This window comes from Chenopodium quinoa, unplaced genomic scaffold, assembly GCF_001683475.1.
Source record: "Chenopodium quinoa cultivar QQ74 unplaced genomic scaffold, ASM168347v1, whole genome shotgun sequence".
NCBI classification, from domain to species: Eukaryota; Viridiplantae; Streptophyta; class Magnoliopsida; order Caryophyllales; family Amaranthaceae; genus Chenopodium; species Chenopodium quinoa.
This window is the reverse complement of record NW_018742238.1, coordinates 3,080,596-3,097,664: the sequence shown is the minus strand read 5'-3', so window position 1 is coordinate 3,097,664 and position 17,069 is coordinate 3,080,596. Positions and strand designations below refer to the sequence as shown.

The 17,069-nt window shown below is 31.5% G+C and overlaps 1 protein-coding gene across 1 annotated transcript; it reads right to left on the bottom strand.

Moving 5' to 3' along the window:
- Positions 1 to 2,466: 2,466 nt before the first annotated feature.
- LOC110735993 (protein FAR1-RELATED SEQUENCE 5-like) lies at positions 2,467 to 5,270 on the bottom strand. Its single transcript, XM_021916162.1, has 3 exons — positions 4,694 to 5,270; positions 2,815 to 4,007; positions 2,467 to 2,736 (listed from the first exon to the last, which is right to left on the bottom strand). Exons 1-3 carry the CDS (start codon positions 5,268 to 5,270, stop codon positions 2,467 to 2,469), a joined length of 2,040 nt encoding a protein of 679 aa, XP_021771854.1.
- Between the last annotated feature and the right edge of the window lie 11,799 nt (positions 5,271 to 17,069).

Here is a 17,069-nt window from a genome sequence, read left to right as displayed (position 1 = left end):
ATGGTACAAAAGACAAACTTAATTGGACGTTTATTTGATGGATAATTAACATTATATAATTATCCATAAGAACAATAACCACACAATAACCCCACCCACCCCCCTTCGGAAAAAAAAAACCAACATAAAATTTGTATAAAACTTTGTAACCACCGTAAAATTGAGGACCATCATTGTAGTTCTTTACAAACATACAAAGAACAAGGTGTATCCAAATGCTGTCGGTGAGAATATTACAATGTACTTATTTACAAGATTACAATATCATCTTTTGTATTTTCATGCTATCGTCATCATAAATGGTTGTTGTAGTGTTTAGTAACCCTTATGTTAGTATAATTAATACAAAAATTAATACAAACAATAATTAATACAAAAAATACATGTTTCATGTAATGGTTTTCCTCTTAAAAAATTGAGTGTACCCTAAAAACAATTAGTGGTACCCTAATATATACGAAAGGAACATTTGTTTGACTCAAAGGTAACCCTTCAATAACAGTTGTTAACACCAGTGCATCAATTATTGGTACCAGTGTCATGGTTACGTACCACAACAGTAGGTTTATCCAAGTGTTACCCTACAAACTTTTAAATGTACCCTAAATAAATACAGTGGAATATTTATGGTGAATACAAGTATACAATTACTTCCTCTGTGTCTATTTCTCTAGTTTCAGTTGTACTCTAAACCAAAATATAAATTGACGTCTCAAAATAATAGAACTATTCAAAACCATTTTTTAATTTAGGGTTCCAACGTAATTTAATAATTTTTCCTATGCAGTCAACAATGACAATGTATCATAAGTAGGACAAAAGAAATATATGTATTTGTGGAACAAACCACAAGATATACTTTACTGTCATTGATTACGTATTAAGTTCATGTGATGTTGAAAGACAATCATGTATTACTTTGATAATCAAAGTTATGTGTCTTTCATCTTTGACAATCATGTCGGTGTCGATAGTGTTAAGGAATGATGACACATCACTTACCCCATAATGAAATCATTATACAATTATTTTACTAAATTATCATCCACAATTTTATTTTCCCTACATTTTCATCTTACAAATATGATGATACCCTAGGTGGAGAAAAAGGTACCCTTATGTATGTCAATCATACCTTAATTAAAAGTACATAACAATTAGTCCACCAAATGATGGTTCCAGTACTACGGTTACTAACTTCAATAGTACTATGTACAATTAGTACCCTACCAAAATACAGGAGAACCTTAATAAAGTTCAGTGGTACTAAGATACGGAATGTTACAATGTAAGTCCATCAAAATGAATACTTCAACTTAAGCCCTTTTGTACTCATATATGTTAGTAGTTAACAAATGAACATTTCAATTGTTTAGTAAAAATTTTAAGAGGTTAGATTGGACATTTTCGCAGTTCAATGGAACAATGGTGTCCATTGAAGTGAATACTACAAAGGTTGACTGTTCAGTTGAACCTTTAACGCTTTTGGAGGAAGAAGAGAGTAGTACAGTTGAACCTGACATTCTTATGATACCATTGTTCCAGTTGATGCTTTTAGCAGTACAGTTGGACCTTCCTTGGATAGCATTGTTCCAGTTGAACAAGTTAGTAGTAAAGTTGAACATGTTACTAGTACCTTTGAACACTTTTTGTGCAACAAGAGTCTTAGGTCGGAAAAGTCCTTTAACAAAAACATATAAACATACAAAAACATCTCCTGCTACTAATCTCATCATGTTTTCAATCATATACTTTGTATGATTCAACTTTAGCCATACAACGTTAAAAAATAATAAAATTTAAAATTAGTCTCACAACTACTGTTTCACAATTCAACTTGCATTAGAAATCATGTATACACCATCGTTCAACTTGCTTCAATCTCACAACTACTGTTTCACAATTCATAAATGCACTTATACAATAATTCATAGGTTTCGACTTATATACAATAATTCAGAGGTTTCCATTTATAGCCATGCAGAGAAATAATAATTATATATTTTCATATTTAATATAATCCATTACTATATACTTCCATTTTCCGGGTAAGGAACTGAAATAATTATCCAATGTAAGGAAATAAATCATCAATATCTGTAATGAACCTATTCCAACATTAAGTTTTCCATTATATCAAAATATTTAAATTTTCTTTACAAAAAATGCCAACACATATACCCACCAGCATACTCACAAGTTGTCAAAATATGCAAGTCAGAATTTCTTTACAAAAAATAGACCTGAAGGAAGACCATTTTCCCACAACATAAAGCCCAACTAAAATAACAGGCTTTTCAATTCACTTCAGGTGGCTGTTAGACAACTAACTCTACCCACATCCCAGCAATTCTACACAAAAAGGGTAGGGGTCATTGCTAAAAGCTACTGTGTACTGTTGTTAGACCGACCAAGGTGCGGAGTTTCACTCACACTTCCAGGAGTTGCGCGATTTGCAGGCCTCATCTAGTACGGGAACTGAGACACGGCCGTATTAGGCGACATATAACCATCCATTTGCATCGGAAATCCCTGCATTTGACAGAACTGTTGGAACGCCATATAATATGGGGGAAAAGGGGCCTTTGAGTTGGAGAAACAGCAGCCCCAACAGAAAGAGGACGCCGAACTCCAGACAACGAAGTGAAGTAGCCCAAAGAACCCATCCCCATCTGTCATTTGAATGCCTCCAACACAATGTGGACTAAAACCCATCATATGAAATGAATGTTGTTCCTAAGTACATAATGAATAACGAATCAATAACACATACACCTTCTAATTTCAACTTACATAAATTTATGAGTTTATTACCTGTGGAAAAGAGGATTGTGGGTTGTTAAGACTACCCACTGCAGCGGCTGTGGCTTGTTTCTTCCTACCCGATTTCTTCGATTTTTCAACACAAGTCTTGTACCTCAAATCTATAGTACGATGAGGAGGTTTCTTCGGAATTGGCGAGTCCTTTATGGTAGCAAGTTGTAGAGACAGGTCCTTCGCACAACTGCCTTGCTTTTCAGTAGTAGGTGGTGTAGCGTCCTTTTCCAAACACATAAAGGATGGTGTCCCATTACACCCCATAAGATCAGATCTATTCCGGGTCAGCATGGACAGTTTCTCTTCAATTTGGATATCAAGCAACTGTAGACCGTTTAACACAACATCAGAGGCACTCTTGCAAATCGATGCCTTAGAACAAATAGGAGAAAACTTCACCATTATCTTATCAAATCTACACACCGCCTCCGTCTTACTCGGATCATGGTACTTCACTTTCACTCTAGTGTGCTTCCTAATAAAATCTTTCCGCCAACAACGTAGGATGTACTTGTCGGGAATTTTTGTACAGTCGTTAATTTGGTACACCATAATCATATGGCAAAACATGATACCATGACAATGAAAGCACCTGCATTCACAATCTGCTTCTTTTGTGCTTCTGTTGTATATAACCTTGTACACCCGTTTCCTCTGGGAGGGAACTTCTTTTCTTGAATTCTTTGGTTTGAACCAAACAATATCCTCGAGAACATGTTCTATCATTGTGTCAGATAATTGCCTCTTCTCCAGACCCGTCACATATAACAACCTACTACATTCCCTTTGGACTTCTTTGAATTTGGCATCGGTATAAATTTTGCAAAACACAGACTCGGCTGGGAAGGCTGTCATGGGTTGCCTAAAAAATCTGGAATTGTTTTCATCGGCTCTTTTCTCACTAATAGCTCTAACCTCCAGAGCTTCACAATATCTCTCCACAAATTCACAAAGCAATGTATGTCTGCTCAAATAACCATTGAAGAAACTATGTATTCTCTCAACCCTTTGGGTTGTTTTCATGACGGCCCAAAACAGATGCTTCACGAAAGCAGGTATCCACATATCACATTCAACATACAGGCCTAAAAACAGAAGGTAAAAGGCCAAAACCAGAAGGTAAAAATTGCATACGATAAACAGTAGAAAAATTAGGGTATAATTTGCAAAATGCATCAACATATCAGGTCCTGTTCCAGAATTATATCACAATTACAACCATAAATGAAATTTTACCAAATTAACACCATGAATGATGATTCAAAGACAACAAAAACAGAGGTGTACGGTACAAAACTGAAATTACCACAAAAATCATCAACCACAAAAATCATAACCTCATACCAGATAAAATCCATGTTATAGTAAGCCATTCAATATCAACCTACTTCAACCATACTGAAATTTAAAAATATTAAATGTTAATATGGATAATGGATAAATAACCATTTAAGTTCCTTCATATGGATACATAACCATTTAGCATGTTAAGATGGATACATAACCATTTAATTATATTATGTAACATAATTGACATGAATTGTGGCCTTTACTCATTTAGCTACTACTACTTAATGGAGTTGTTATAAACAATGACAAAATTGAAGGAAGAGAGGTGGCACCTACCCTGAACTATTGGTAGACAGCAATATTATGATAACAAATCAGAAAGTCGATTTATTGGACTATTACTTATTCGTGATCTCTTTCTGCAATATTTGTTATATACTTCACATTTGTCTGATAAGTATTTGCCTAATTTTAGCCTCTCAATATTTACAACATGAGTTACTTCATTGTAGTCATTAATATTTAAGAATTTATAATAAATAGTAAAATCACACAAAAAATTAAGATTTTATACCAACCATCTAACCTTCCAGCCACTCGTCCATTTCACATTTGTGTTTCTTGATCACTTCTTGCCACCGTCTTTCAAACTCTTCACAATCCAAACTATCATACACAACACTCTCTAACTCTTCCTTCAACCCAGGATATTTCGGATGCTTTCCTAGTTTTGTAGAAATTTTTTGCAAAATATGCCAAATACACCATCTGTGTGTAGTCCCTTTCATTGTAGTCTTAAGCGCTTTCCTCATGAAAGGGTCCTGATCTGTAAGTATTGCAACAGGGGTTTTGTTCTCCATACAACGCAACCAATTGCTAAACACCCACTCAAAGGTCTCAGCGGTCTCTCTACTGACAAGCGCGCATCCAAAAAGAATGGTTTGGCCATGATGGTTAACTCCCACAAAGTTGCAAACCGGTAACTTGTACTCGTTAGTCAAGTAGGTGGAGTAAAAACAAACTACATCGCCAAACTCCTCGTATGCCATGCGACACCTTGCATCTACCCAAAGTACATCCTTCAACCTACCCTCTTCATCCACTCGATATGTGTAAAAAAAATTTGGGTTATCTTCAACCATACTTTGGAAATAGGTAAACATTGCTTTAGCATCACCTTCTTCAAATATTTTTTTTTCTTCTGCTTCGCCACTTCTTCATGTAGATCTTTCTGGGCAAAAGGCATGTTCTCCAACCCATTACGCTCCCTGACCATTTTTTTTATAGATTTTTGCCACGGGAACCCCGCATCTCGTTTCGTTGAAAAGCTGCCTGACAACATGAGGATTCTCAACAAAAAACTTTTTCCTCAACCTACTAATATTCTTAGCCTTCTCTGGAGTGGGGGTGTGTCCAACATGCTTCATATGTGCCCTTTGAACAACCCATTCACCACGTTCATTAACATTTGCATACACATTCACAAGACATTGAACTTTCTTACTCCTCTTCACACCGACCGCTTCATCCTCAACAATCTGAGCATCAGTCACTAACTTATCCTCCACCTTCCTCCGCTTCCTATTAGGCAACCCAAAGCACTCACACGTCCACAAACAATTCCTTCTCATTTTTGCGTTAGCCCATTTCCCTACTTTACAAGCACTTGTACGAACTACCCCAAATCCATTTTGCTTCCCATATACCCTAAAATATTCATCAAGTTCCTGCCATGACTGGAAGACCATCCCAATTGAAGGAGGAGGAAGACCAACTTCTACTTCAACATACTTCTCTATCTCAACAGATATTGCAACACTACTAAAGCCTTTCTTGGGAGTCTTATAAGACTCTTCACCAATCACAACCTTTCATTGAAATACCCAAATAATTGAAAACAATTAAAATTAACAACAAACACAATTAATTGATTACCATACACATATACCAGAGAACTACATCAAATACATCTAACATACCCAAACAAAACATACAAAATGCTAATACCCAAATGACAACCCACCTCTACCAGTTTCAATTTTCCATTTTTATTGTCAATTCCAAATTCAATTTTACATTCCTATACAACCCTATATTGAATTTCTTCCAAATTCTGACTAATTTTTAATTAGACTAACACAACATTAACAATAATTCACATTTCTTATCAAACTTTGGTTAGCTCAATTACAATGTTCGACTACAATCAATAAATTATAAATTTTTAGAATACATTAAAAAAAACCCTAATATTTCAAAAATTAATTTCAGACTAAAATGCCCATATACTGTTAGTAATTAAATTCTTACCCCTTTCATCAGCTCCCTTAAAGCAGCACCGTCGCACGACTCTTCGAACTGACCTCCACCTACACCGCCACCTCCATCATTCACCACCTCCAGGCCATCATCGCCGGTGTTACTAACGACACTGTCGTCGTCAGTTACACCATCCATTGTATTAATTCGATAGAATAAACAATTGTTTTTTTTGGTGCTCTCACGACTTTTTCCCTCTGCAATGGTGTTATCAAATATAACAGAAGGAAGAAGAAAGCTGAGTTTTTTGCTTTTCCAAATACTGAAGTTGAAGTACACTTTTCTTTTTTGATGAAGAAGTAGAAGTACACTTTCTCTTTGAGTTGTCACTTTCTTTCCTTCTTTCAATTGGGACCACTTTTACTATTCCGTTAACTTTTCCCTCCAAATACCAGCCCCGTTTTACTTTATTTTCCACTTAATTGCAAAATTGCCATTGTGAGACATCTTTAACTTGTCTCACAATCCTGGGTTTTTACTTCCTCTTGATTTAAAGGCCTAAAATGTCAATGTGTCTTAAAAATGGTTTGTGCTATTGTGATCACATTTTTGGCCCTTTATCACATTATAATTGGCAAATGTAAGTACTTTATACTCATTCTTTTCAATCAAAAGTTCTACCCTGTATATATACTTATTAATTTCAATTAATTAAAACTGATATTTATAAAACATGCATATTTTGTCTTTCTTAGTCCCTATAGAGTGAGTAGTATTTCTTTGCTTATTTTCTCACTTGTAGATTTGAATGAGTAAAAGTTTATGAAATTGCTAATCTATTAATTATTACTAAAACAAAACACGCTGACATCATTAAAGGACACTTGTCAATTTCTTATGAAATTTTTTCCCACCAAAAGTAATTTTGACATCATCATTTTTTTTTCTCCTAAGTTCTAAAACTAAAAAATTACAATATTTCTTACAAAATTAATAAATAAGATTATGATTACACTTTTTTTTTTTAATCCTTCACCAAAAAAAAAAATTGGAGTACACTTTTTTAATAAAGAATATTGACAACTATTTTAAACAAATAACATCTATTTAAACCGTGCAATGCATGGGATTAATCTAGTTAGTTTTATAAAGTGTTATAGTATTGCAAATGACCCTTTATAATTGTAATTCTTGTAATTAACGCTTTTTTATTATTTTTTTTACAAAACTATGTATCTTTGCAGGGGTGGTTGAGATTTGAGCTTTGAGGAAAAATTATTGCATTTTTTGATGAGCGTCATTAACGAAAATTGTAATTTGTAGCATATTCTCAAGTGTAATACAGATTTTCATTAGCAAAAATTGTTTAGATATGATTTTTTTTTTTTAATTTATATATATAGTTGTTCACTTGTTCTTGTTCCACAACATTTACTAACTCAATGTGAAAATAACATACTTTGTTGTTAAGCATAAGATTCAAATGTCCTCAACAATCTAAGCTAACAATTCTTATTGACTTATTGTATGTATATTATGAAAATCAATCCCATGCCAATTTTAGTTTTAATAAATGTGAATAATGATTATTTCTTGAAAGTTGTTAAATATTACCAACAAGACTTAAATTAAGAGTTTTTTTTTTACTAGTTGTCCCATCACGCGCAGGCGCGCGATCGGCCAATATTGAATTTATCAGGTGTCGATAGTGTTCATAGGATTCCTCGGCTAAAGCTTTATTTCGGTATTTTATTTTTGTGAAACAAATGATAGATTTTAGTTTTTGTAAAGTTGAGTTGAATATGGAAAAATTTGGAATGATTCAAATTCAAATTCAAAATGGGAAATATCGGGTGTTGATATCAAAGTTCATACTATAGCACTTGTTAGGAATATATGAAAGTAAATTATTGTTGGAAATCATTCAAGCATTCTTAAGTTTTTGGTTTATTAACTTATAGATCATGCATTCTCAACGCTTGAATGTTTACACAAAATACAGTAAGCTGCAAATAAATAAGTCAGACACGAGAATGCTAAATCAAGGAACTTTATTATACCTTAAACGATAAATACTCGAGTTATAGGAATACATATGAAGCAATTACAGAGGCTAAAATGAAAAATCAACCTGCTAAAGATAAACCTCTTCTCTACTTATCATATTCCTAATAACAGTTGCACTTATGCAACAACAACAAACTAAAACGTTTTACATTATTAGCTCTTGTGCCAACAGAATACCACATAAACTAAATTTCAATTCCCACTATACAGGAACAAGGTTAGACCAACATTTCGTAATCTATCTTTCTATTAGTATTTCCTACCCTGAATCCCATGCGGAGGACCATTAACTGTTTCTGAACTTTGTTCTGCCTCAGATTGCTTAGCCTGTTCGCGACGATGCTGGCCATCCATCCTAGCAGCATTAACAACGGCCTGAAGTTCTTCCATCCTTCTACCTGTCTGCAGAATATCTTCATCCAACTGCAGCATCGACCTTTGCAATGTAGCCATTTCTTACCCCAATTCACTCTTCCGAGATCGCAAATTCTTTAAACGACGACGTAGCAAAGGTATCTGCATCCAGCATCCAGGTGGCCAAATGTGAAAAAGGAACATTTGTAGGCACTTTAGATGATAAAGATGACCTGTCAATCCTGCTTTCCATTCTAAAATTGAACAAACCTTTGAGTAGGTTAGTATATAGAGAAACACGAAATTATAAATTTAAAATTTTTCCAGGAATTCAAAAAATGACCACAGTCAAATTACAATGACCTAGGCTTTTATAGAGTTCTTAACATTCATTATTATGCATTTCATACATATACAAAAACAATACAACATTACATAGGAAATATAAACACAAGCTATAGCAGTCTTGCTGTAATTAATATTCCATTCCATCTTTATTCTGTACAACAAATATAGCCTAGAATTGTACCTCTTGACATGCAATTATACATTGTGATTCCTTCCTTTTGAAAACAAGCACAGTAAATACTTCTGGTACAAAGCACCTGCTCCTACTTAGCTAACTGGATAAGCACGTGGAATACACAGAATGTGCCATAGAACCCAAGATTCACTGCATTATATCCTTGAACTTTGTACAAAGTCCAAAACTTCAGAACTCCTAAGACCAAACTATATTTAGACGAATGTAGTAAGAAACCAAAAGGCAAATATAAGACCCATATAATTAGTCACACATTAACTATAAACAAGAAAAGGAATGTATAGACAAAAATGGGACACAATTAACAAGCTACTTCAACATGAAATGAATACTCTACATTAAAAGATTTATAAAGTGTCTTCTTAAACCAAGACTAACCTTTTCCTAAAACCATAAACAACATAACTTCTGCTATCATTATTGTACAATATAGTGTTCAAGACAAAATTGGTCCCATTATTAACCTGAATTCCGTTTAAATTCAAAATGGAAAATTTCGGGTGTTGATATCAAAAGTTCATACTATAGCAATGTATTGTATTTTTGGGAAATGTTAAAATATTATTATTTATAAGTTTATAGTATATAATTTTCTTATAATTATTTTTTTTCGCTTTATTTGTGTTTTTAATGTAGGTATAATCGTGGAACTTAAGGTGAACGAATTCTTTTATTGCGTTCCTATGGTCTGGAATTTAAAGTTATTAATGAGAAGGATCTTGATGTTGAAATTGTTATTCATGACTTTTGATACGATGTTTAATTTGTTTTTTCAATTGATTTGAAGTTGAATGAGGATATAGTAAAGAAGTGAGGTAGACATTTTAGTTTAACTGAATTGGTTTAAGATGTTGTACCAATTAAAGTATTAGATGTTAGAAAGGTGTGTTATTATTTATTTAAAATATTGGGTATCGATAGTCCAAAGTATTTAAAAGTTTTCATGGAGAGGAAAGTTTGGTTTAGAAGAAAGAGAAAGGTTATGACATAAATGAATTTTGTAGTTAGTAAGAGTTGAAAGCAAGGGCAGTTTCGAAAAGAAAAGAAAAAAAAAGAAAAGGGCAAAAACGGCAAGTCACTATTCCTTTGGAGAAACACTGTTCACAAAGCATGGAATTCCTGTTTATAATGTTTTAAAAAGTAAGTAACTTGATTAAAATGATATTTTTATGGGTCGAACTAATAATGTGAATTTAATTATGGGTAACTGTAAATTATAGCTTGTGTGTTACATCTTTAATTTGCCAAAGGTGTCAATTTTTTAATCTAAGGTCAAAGATGCTATTTGCTAATCTAATCTGTAATTGGGATATTACTTTGAAAGGCCACATTAAAACCAAGGTTGCACCCTTTCCAAACATGGGTAGCAAAGGTACAGTCCCTAAATAAGTGTTATAGTGTCTTAAGATGATAGCTATTCTAATTCACATCATACCGGCAAAGAGGGCATTGATGTTTATCACCCAGACCTCGTTTTTTCCTTTCAATCCCAACAGGCAGTGCTCCGTTCAATATCTTCCAGATGAAAGTTTTTTGCTTCAAGGTTCCAGAATATTTCCAAAACCTTTTCCATTTAGAGATGCTTGTATCCCTCGAAGATTGAATTGTGTAATATATTGTTATACTTTGCATCAAAAGCAAACCTGTAGCCTTTTATGTACATTTTAGATAATTAATATGATCATGGTCTTATTGAATTATATCTAATTTTAGTGTTTATTTACATTAAATACATTATTGTTACTCTTTTTATAATGTTTGTGATCATAGATAGTATTGTTTATTTGATCATATAAAAATGTAAGAGCAGAGATTCTTCAGTTCTCTGATAGACCCATATATCTTGTTGGAGAAACAATTGAAGGATGTCTTGGAGCTAACTTGTAGAAATTGTTTTGAAAATCTGATAAGTGATAGTTCTTGATTTAAAGCAAGGCTGGTCCTAGGTAGGATCTTTGTGTGAAATGTGGAGATTATATATAACATAGTATATCATACTATTTCAAAGGTAATTGCTCAAAAATTGGTCTTCATTAAGCTTATTGTAGGAACATATACTTTGCATGCCTTTATAGCCTTTTTTTTTGGAACAATTCTGGAAGTTATACTATGCCTTTATACTTTTCCTTTATAGCCTATTTTTGGATGTTATAATTATTAAGCATCACTTAAGGCCAGTAGGGCAACAAAAGAATAACAAATGTATAATTGTAACCATAAGCAGCTATTTTTTTTTCATAAAATATACATCAATAATAGTGCTGCTAATGGTTATTAAATTTGCTTGCCCGTGGATTTCATTATTCATAGAGTACATATAAGATATCTTATAACCACTATTACCCATATTGTTTTACTTGTTTTACAATTTATGAAAAGAAATTGTTTCAAATTCGACTTGTAACTTTATAGGTAATTAATTAGTTTAATTGTTCTAAATTTAAGTCTTGTAAAAAAAAGTAGGATAATGCAAAATCTACTCTTTATTATTAATAATGTAAAAAAAAAAATCAAGTTAGAGTGGTACAATGTAGAATAATTTAAGTGGACTAATCTTTAGGATTATATCCCATTTAGGTAATTTTGTCAAATGTAAGTTAAATTTGGCGTTAGAGTATTAATTATACTAATTACTAAGTGTTGACGAATCGTTTTATTATTTTGTAATATTATTGGCCTACTTTGTAATATGAGAGTTATAAATTTGAAACCTTGTAAATGTGATTCTGTATTTTTTTTGGGTTTTCGAATATATTTTTTTAAAAAATTTTTTTTTTTGAAAAATGCATAAGAAGACTTATATGTTTTATAAGTCAATAGGTTGTATAATTTTTCCTTTTTAAATACTCTTAATTAGGGTTTTATTGTTTGTATTTCATTCTCGCAGTCATTGAAGCATACTCCTCGTTTTTGCTCTGAATTGAATTTAAATAAGTTATTTTTTTTTTTTTTTTTTTAGAAAAAAAAAAATCTTTGTTCTAATGTGTTTTATCAATTAGCATTTTGAATCACGATAATTTTATATGAAATGATCAAATAGTGTTTTTAAAATTTGTATTTTTAAAATCTTATTTGCTGATGAATAGATAGATGAAATTCGTTAATTGAGGGCTTCTTTGTCATCGTTTTTTATTTTCAGTTTTCATATTTTTTTAAAACAAAAAACCAAAAACAAGAAACAAGAAAAAGGTGTTTCCACTTTTCTGTTGTTAGTTTTCAAAATTATCATATATTTAATAAATTTGACTAATTTTTTATTCATTATATTACATATATCATATGATTTTGGAAAACAAAAAAAAAAAAAAACAGAAAACCACAGTGATGCCAAACGAACCCTGAGCTGTTCGATTTTTTATTTTGCTATTTTAAAAAAGGATATAATCAATAAGATAAGAAAGTTAAAGGAGGTTAGAGTTTTGTATGAACAGATATTAATTTGTCTGTAAAAAATGAACTAAATTCTAAGATCAATTGAAGATGAAATAGAAAAACATACAACTTAAACCTTAATTGCTGAACTAATTGATCAAATTGTATTATATGCTACGTCTGATTTTTTTCATTTCTTGAATAGCTACGTCAAATATTTTGTTTACATATGTCTTAAACCTAAATTATTGAATTAATTGATGAGATAATATTAATGCTATGATTGTGTTTTTTCCTTTCTTGAATAGCTTCATGAAATTTTTTGTCTGGTGCTATGTTAATAAACAGGTTAATTGAATTGTTTGATTTAAATTTGTTGCATTTGTAACATTTTTTTATGATCCAATCAATGAGTAGAGTAACTATTAATTGGTTTCCCAACAATATGATTATTATAGAATACTTTGTTGGTCATTCTTAGATCAATTGAAGATGAAACAAAAATACATATGCCTTAAATCTCAATTACAAAATTAATTGATCAGATGATATTATATGCCATGTTTGATTTTTTTTCTTTGTTTGAATAGCTACACCAAGTATTTTGTTTGATGCTATTAACTTGAAATTAATAATTAGATGATATGAGATTTCTTTTGGCTTTTGAATTTAAATTATGTGATGGTAAGTTCTACATAATTAATGTTTTTAGTCAAGGCACTGGTCTATTTTTTTTCTATGTTAAATATGTGATGCTTTATTTGAAATTTCTTTTTCATTTATTTTATATTTTTGGTATAGGTTTAGATGATTACGTTTTTATTCGAGTTTTTACATATATTTTTTGTATTGATTATTTTTACTTTCCATTAGGATGATGAAAACAAGAGCTAGTGTACTTAAAAAGCGTGGTCCCAAGCCTTTTGTACAAGGGTCTTCGGAGATAGTAGGTGAAACAAATGCTTGGTTTAATTCTGTCGCGGCTAATTGCAATGGGTCATTTTTTAAAATTGTGTTTTCGGAATCTTATCATACACAAGGGGTCATCGTATGTTTCAAATTTCTGTGTTAGTTTATATTTTAAATATGAATTTGTTTGGCTATTAATGTTTAATTATGTTAATGCCTTTACTTAAAAAAAAATAGAATGTTCCGTTGGACTTTGCTAAAGAACATTTTGGTGGGTTTCCAAAGTCGACTGATGTCGTTGTGCAACTTTATGATACACGATTTGAAGCTTAATTGAAGATTCGGAAGAATGATAATAAGATTATTCAATGTTTTATTAAGAATGGAATTGATAAGTTAATTGATTATTACGATGTATTAGTCAATGAAGGTGCACTTGTTAACTATTTGCATGGGAAGCGTATTGTGTTTGATGTAAAATTGCAATTGAACTGTGATGATTGATATATGATACGCAATAAGGATGTTTATCTTTAGTAGTTTGATTTTTCGTTTAAGTCTTTGTAATTGGTTCATATGGATTTCTATAACTCTGAATATCTATCATTTAGGTTCTAATAAAGTTTCTTGTTTTAGCATTCTTGTGTTTGATTTATTTATTTGCAGCTTATTGTCATTATTGTAAACATTCAAGATTGAGAATGCATGATTTGTAAAGATTTTATTGATAAGTGGTATATGTTAGTGAGAATGAGACATCGGACATATCAAAGAATGGTGTTCTGCCGATATTGTATGCCAATGGTATGAAATATTGTAATAACAGAATGATTTTTCTAATAATGAAGAAATGTTAGGTTGTCATTGCAACATTAATCTGGGAACAATTACTAAACATGGCTTAGAAATGTTAGGTTGTCATTGCAAACATCAATGATTTGCTTAATTTTCCAGTTTTAATAAGTTGGATTTAATTTAAACATTATATTAAACAATTGTCACTCAATTAACATAACAAGGTCTTATAATAAACAAAAAAACTTATGAAACTTGTTTAGATCCATATTTACTTATTATAGGTACACTTGTTTGTTTAATCAATACTAAAAATAAAACATGGTAAGTTGCTAATTTTAACTATCAAAAAATTATAACATTATCAGTTGTTACTTTGTACTATTAAATATGAGTAAAGTTTCATTTGATTTGGTCAATTTTTAAGTTTTAATAAGTCGGAATTTAAACTAAACATTATATTAAACGAATGTCACATAATTGACATAACAAGTCCTTATAATAAACGAAAATTCTTATGGAACTTGTTTTGTTTATATTCACTTAGTAATAGGCACACTTATTTGTTTATTTAATTGATATTAAGAATATAATACATATCATACATAAGTAAGGTCAATAGAAAACTTTAATTTAGCATATTTAGAATGAATTTTAATTTTTTTTTTTTAAAAACCAAGCCTTATTTTTTGGAAAAATGTTTTAATTTAAATTTACTTTGGGAATATGTGTAGTGTAATTAATACACCTTGGAATATTTCCTTGTACCAAAGGTTGGGATATTTAAAGTTGATTACTGTTTGCTAAAATTACTTTATGTAGAAATTAGTTCTAAGAAATTTTTCATTGATTATTTTTGTCCAAAATTTGTATAAAGATGTGAGAATTAGAGGAGCGTGATGCTGCTATTGCTAAGTTTGAGGATTTCTGCGCTATCCATAGCCGTATCATGGAGGTCATTCAAGCTGGAGCGCAGTCACTACGAATAGAGGTTGACGAAAAAACTGCTAAAGTTAATGCGATTCTAAGAAATGCGTCTGAAGGTGTGCAAGAAGCTGTTGTGCAAGCACCTTATGTGATACCTAACACTACTAGAAATAGGCTAAATTGCGACGGAATGCTTACGACGGATATGATTTTCCGTCGTAAAGGTGGTTATTTTCGACGGAAAATATTTCGTCGCAATTTAGCGAAGGAAAAGTTCGATTACGACGCTTTTTCCCTCGTAAAATTTACGACGGAATTTATTTTCGTTGTAATTTAAAACTTGCGACAGAATATTCCGTCGTAAAGTGTTTTGCGACGGAATATTCCGTCGTAAGTTTTAAATTCCGTCGTAAATTTTACTGTCATTTTTTCAAAATTGAAATTGCGACCTTGCCCTAAAAAAAGGGGGAAATAATTGAAAATCAGAGGGAGAAGTGAAGCAGCACGAGGAGAGAGAGAAAGAGAAGGAGAGAGAGAAGGAGAGAGGAGAAAGTCGTGGCGACGGTGGTGATTTCTTTACGCCGGTGACGCCTGCACATCAGCCGCCGAGAAAGAGAACGGGAAACAGAGAGGAGAAAAAGAACGGAAAAGAAAGAGAGAGGAGAAAGAGAACGGGAAAGAGAAAGATAAGGAGGAAGGGAGGAAGGGAGAGCTTTCGAGCCCTGGTGGTTTCCGGCGAGCCGCCGCGTCTAGGTAAGTGTGTGCAATTGTCAATTAATTTTTATTTTTGAAAAAAAAACTACCGGAATAACATGGTAAAATTTGCTGAACCCACAACGCAGCCGCACCTCCGTCCCCTAGCCGTGACTGAACCCAACGGCCCTTGGTTGTTTCCGGCGACGCCCCACCTCCGCCTGACAGTAAGTTGCCTTTGCTTTCCCCCTATTTTTTTTTCAATTTAATTTTGTTTACTTATAAACCCTTAATTATTATTTTTTTTAATTTTGTTGTAGGATTTGTACAATTTTGTTGGTTTAATTGTTAAAAAGAAGTGCAGATTTAAAGGTTAGTTACATTACAAACCTAATATAATGTATATGTGTATCTTACTTTGGTTGTTAGATATTCAATAACTTTTAGTTTGGTTAATTTAGTGACATTGGTGATCTCTTATAAGTAATTAATTGCTCCCTTCTCTTTAAAAAAATAATATAATGTTAGTTTGGTTTAGTTTAGTTTAACATAATGTAGTTTAGTTAAGTTTATGTTAATATAATGTGTTTAAGTTTAATTTATTTAAATATAAAGTACCTTATTGTAGTTTAGTTTTTTTTTAGAAATATGTTAGTTTAATTTGATATATAAAATGGTAGTTTGGTTTGGTTTAGTTTAATATAATATATTAGTTTACTTTGGTTTGGTTTGATTTGGTTTATATTAATAGTATGGTGTTATGATATGTTTCTCTTGTTTAGTTTAATCTTGATATATTTGTTTAATATTATGTATGTTAGTTAAGTATATATATTTTTAAATAAATCTTATAATTAATTAATTGCTCCCTTGATCTTTAAAATAAACAATGTTAGTTTGGTTTAGTTTAGTTTAACATAATGTAGTTTAGTTAATATTATGTTAATATAATGTGTTGTAGTTTAATTTATTTTAATATAAAGTATCTTAATTTAGTTTAGTTTTTTTAGAAATATGTTAGTTTAATTTAATATATAAAACG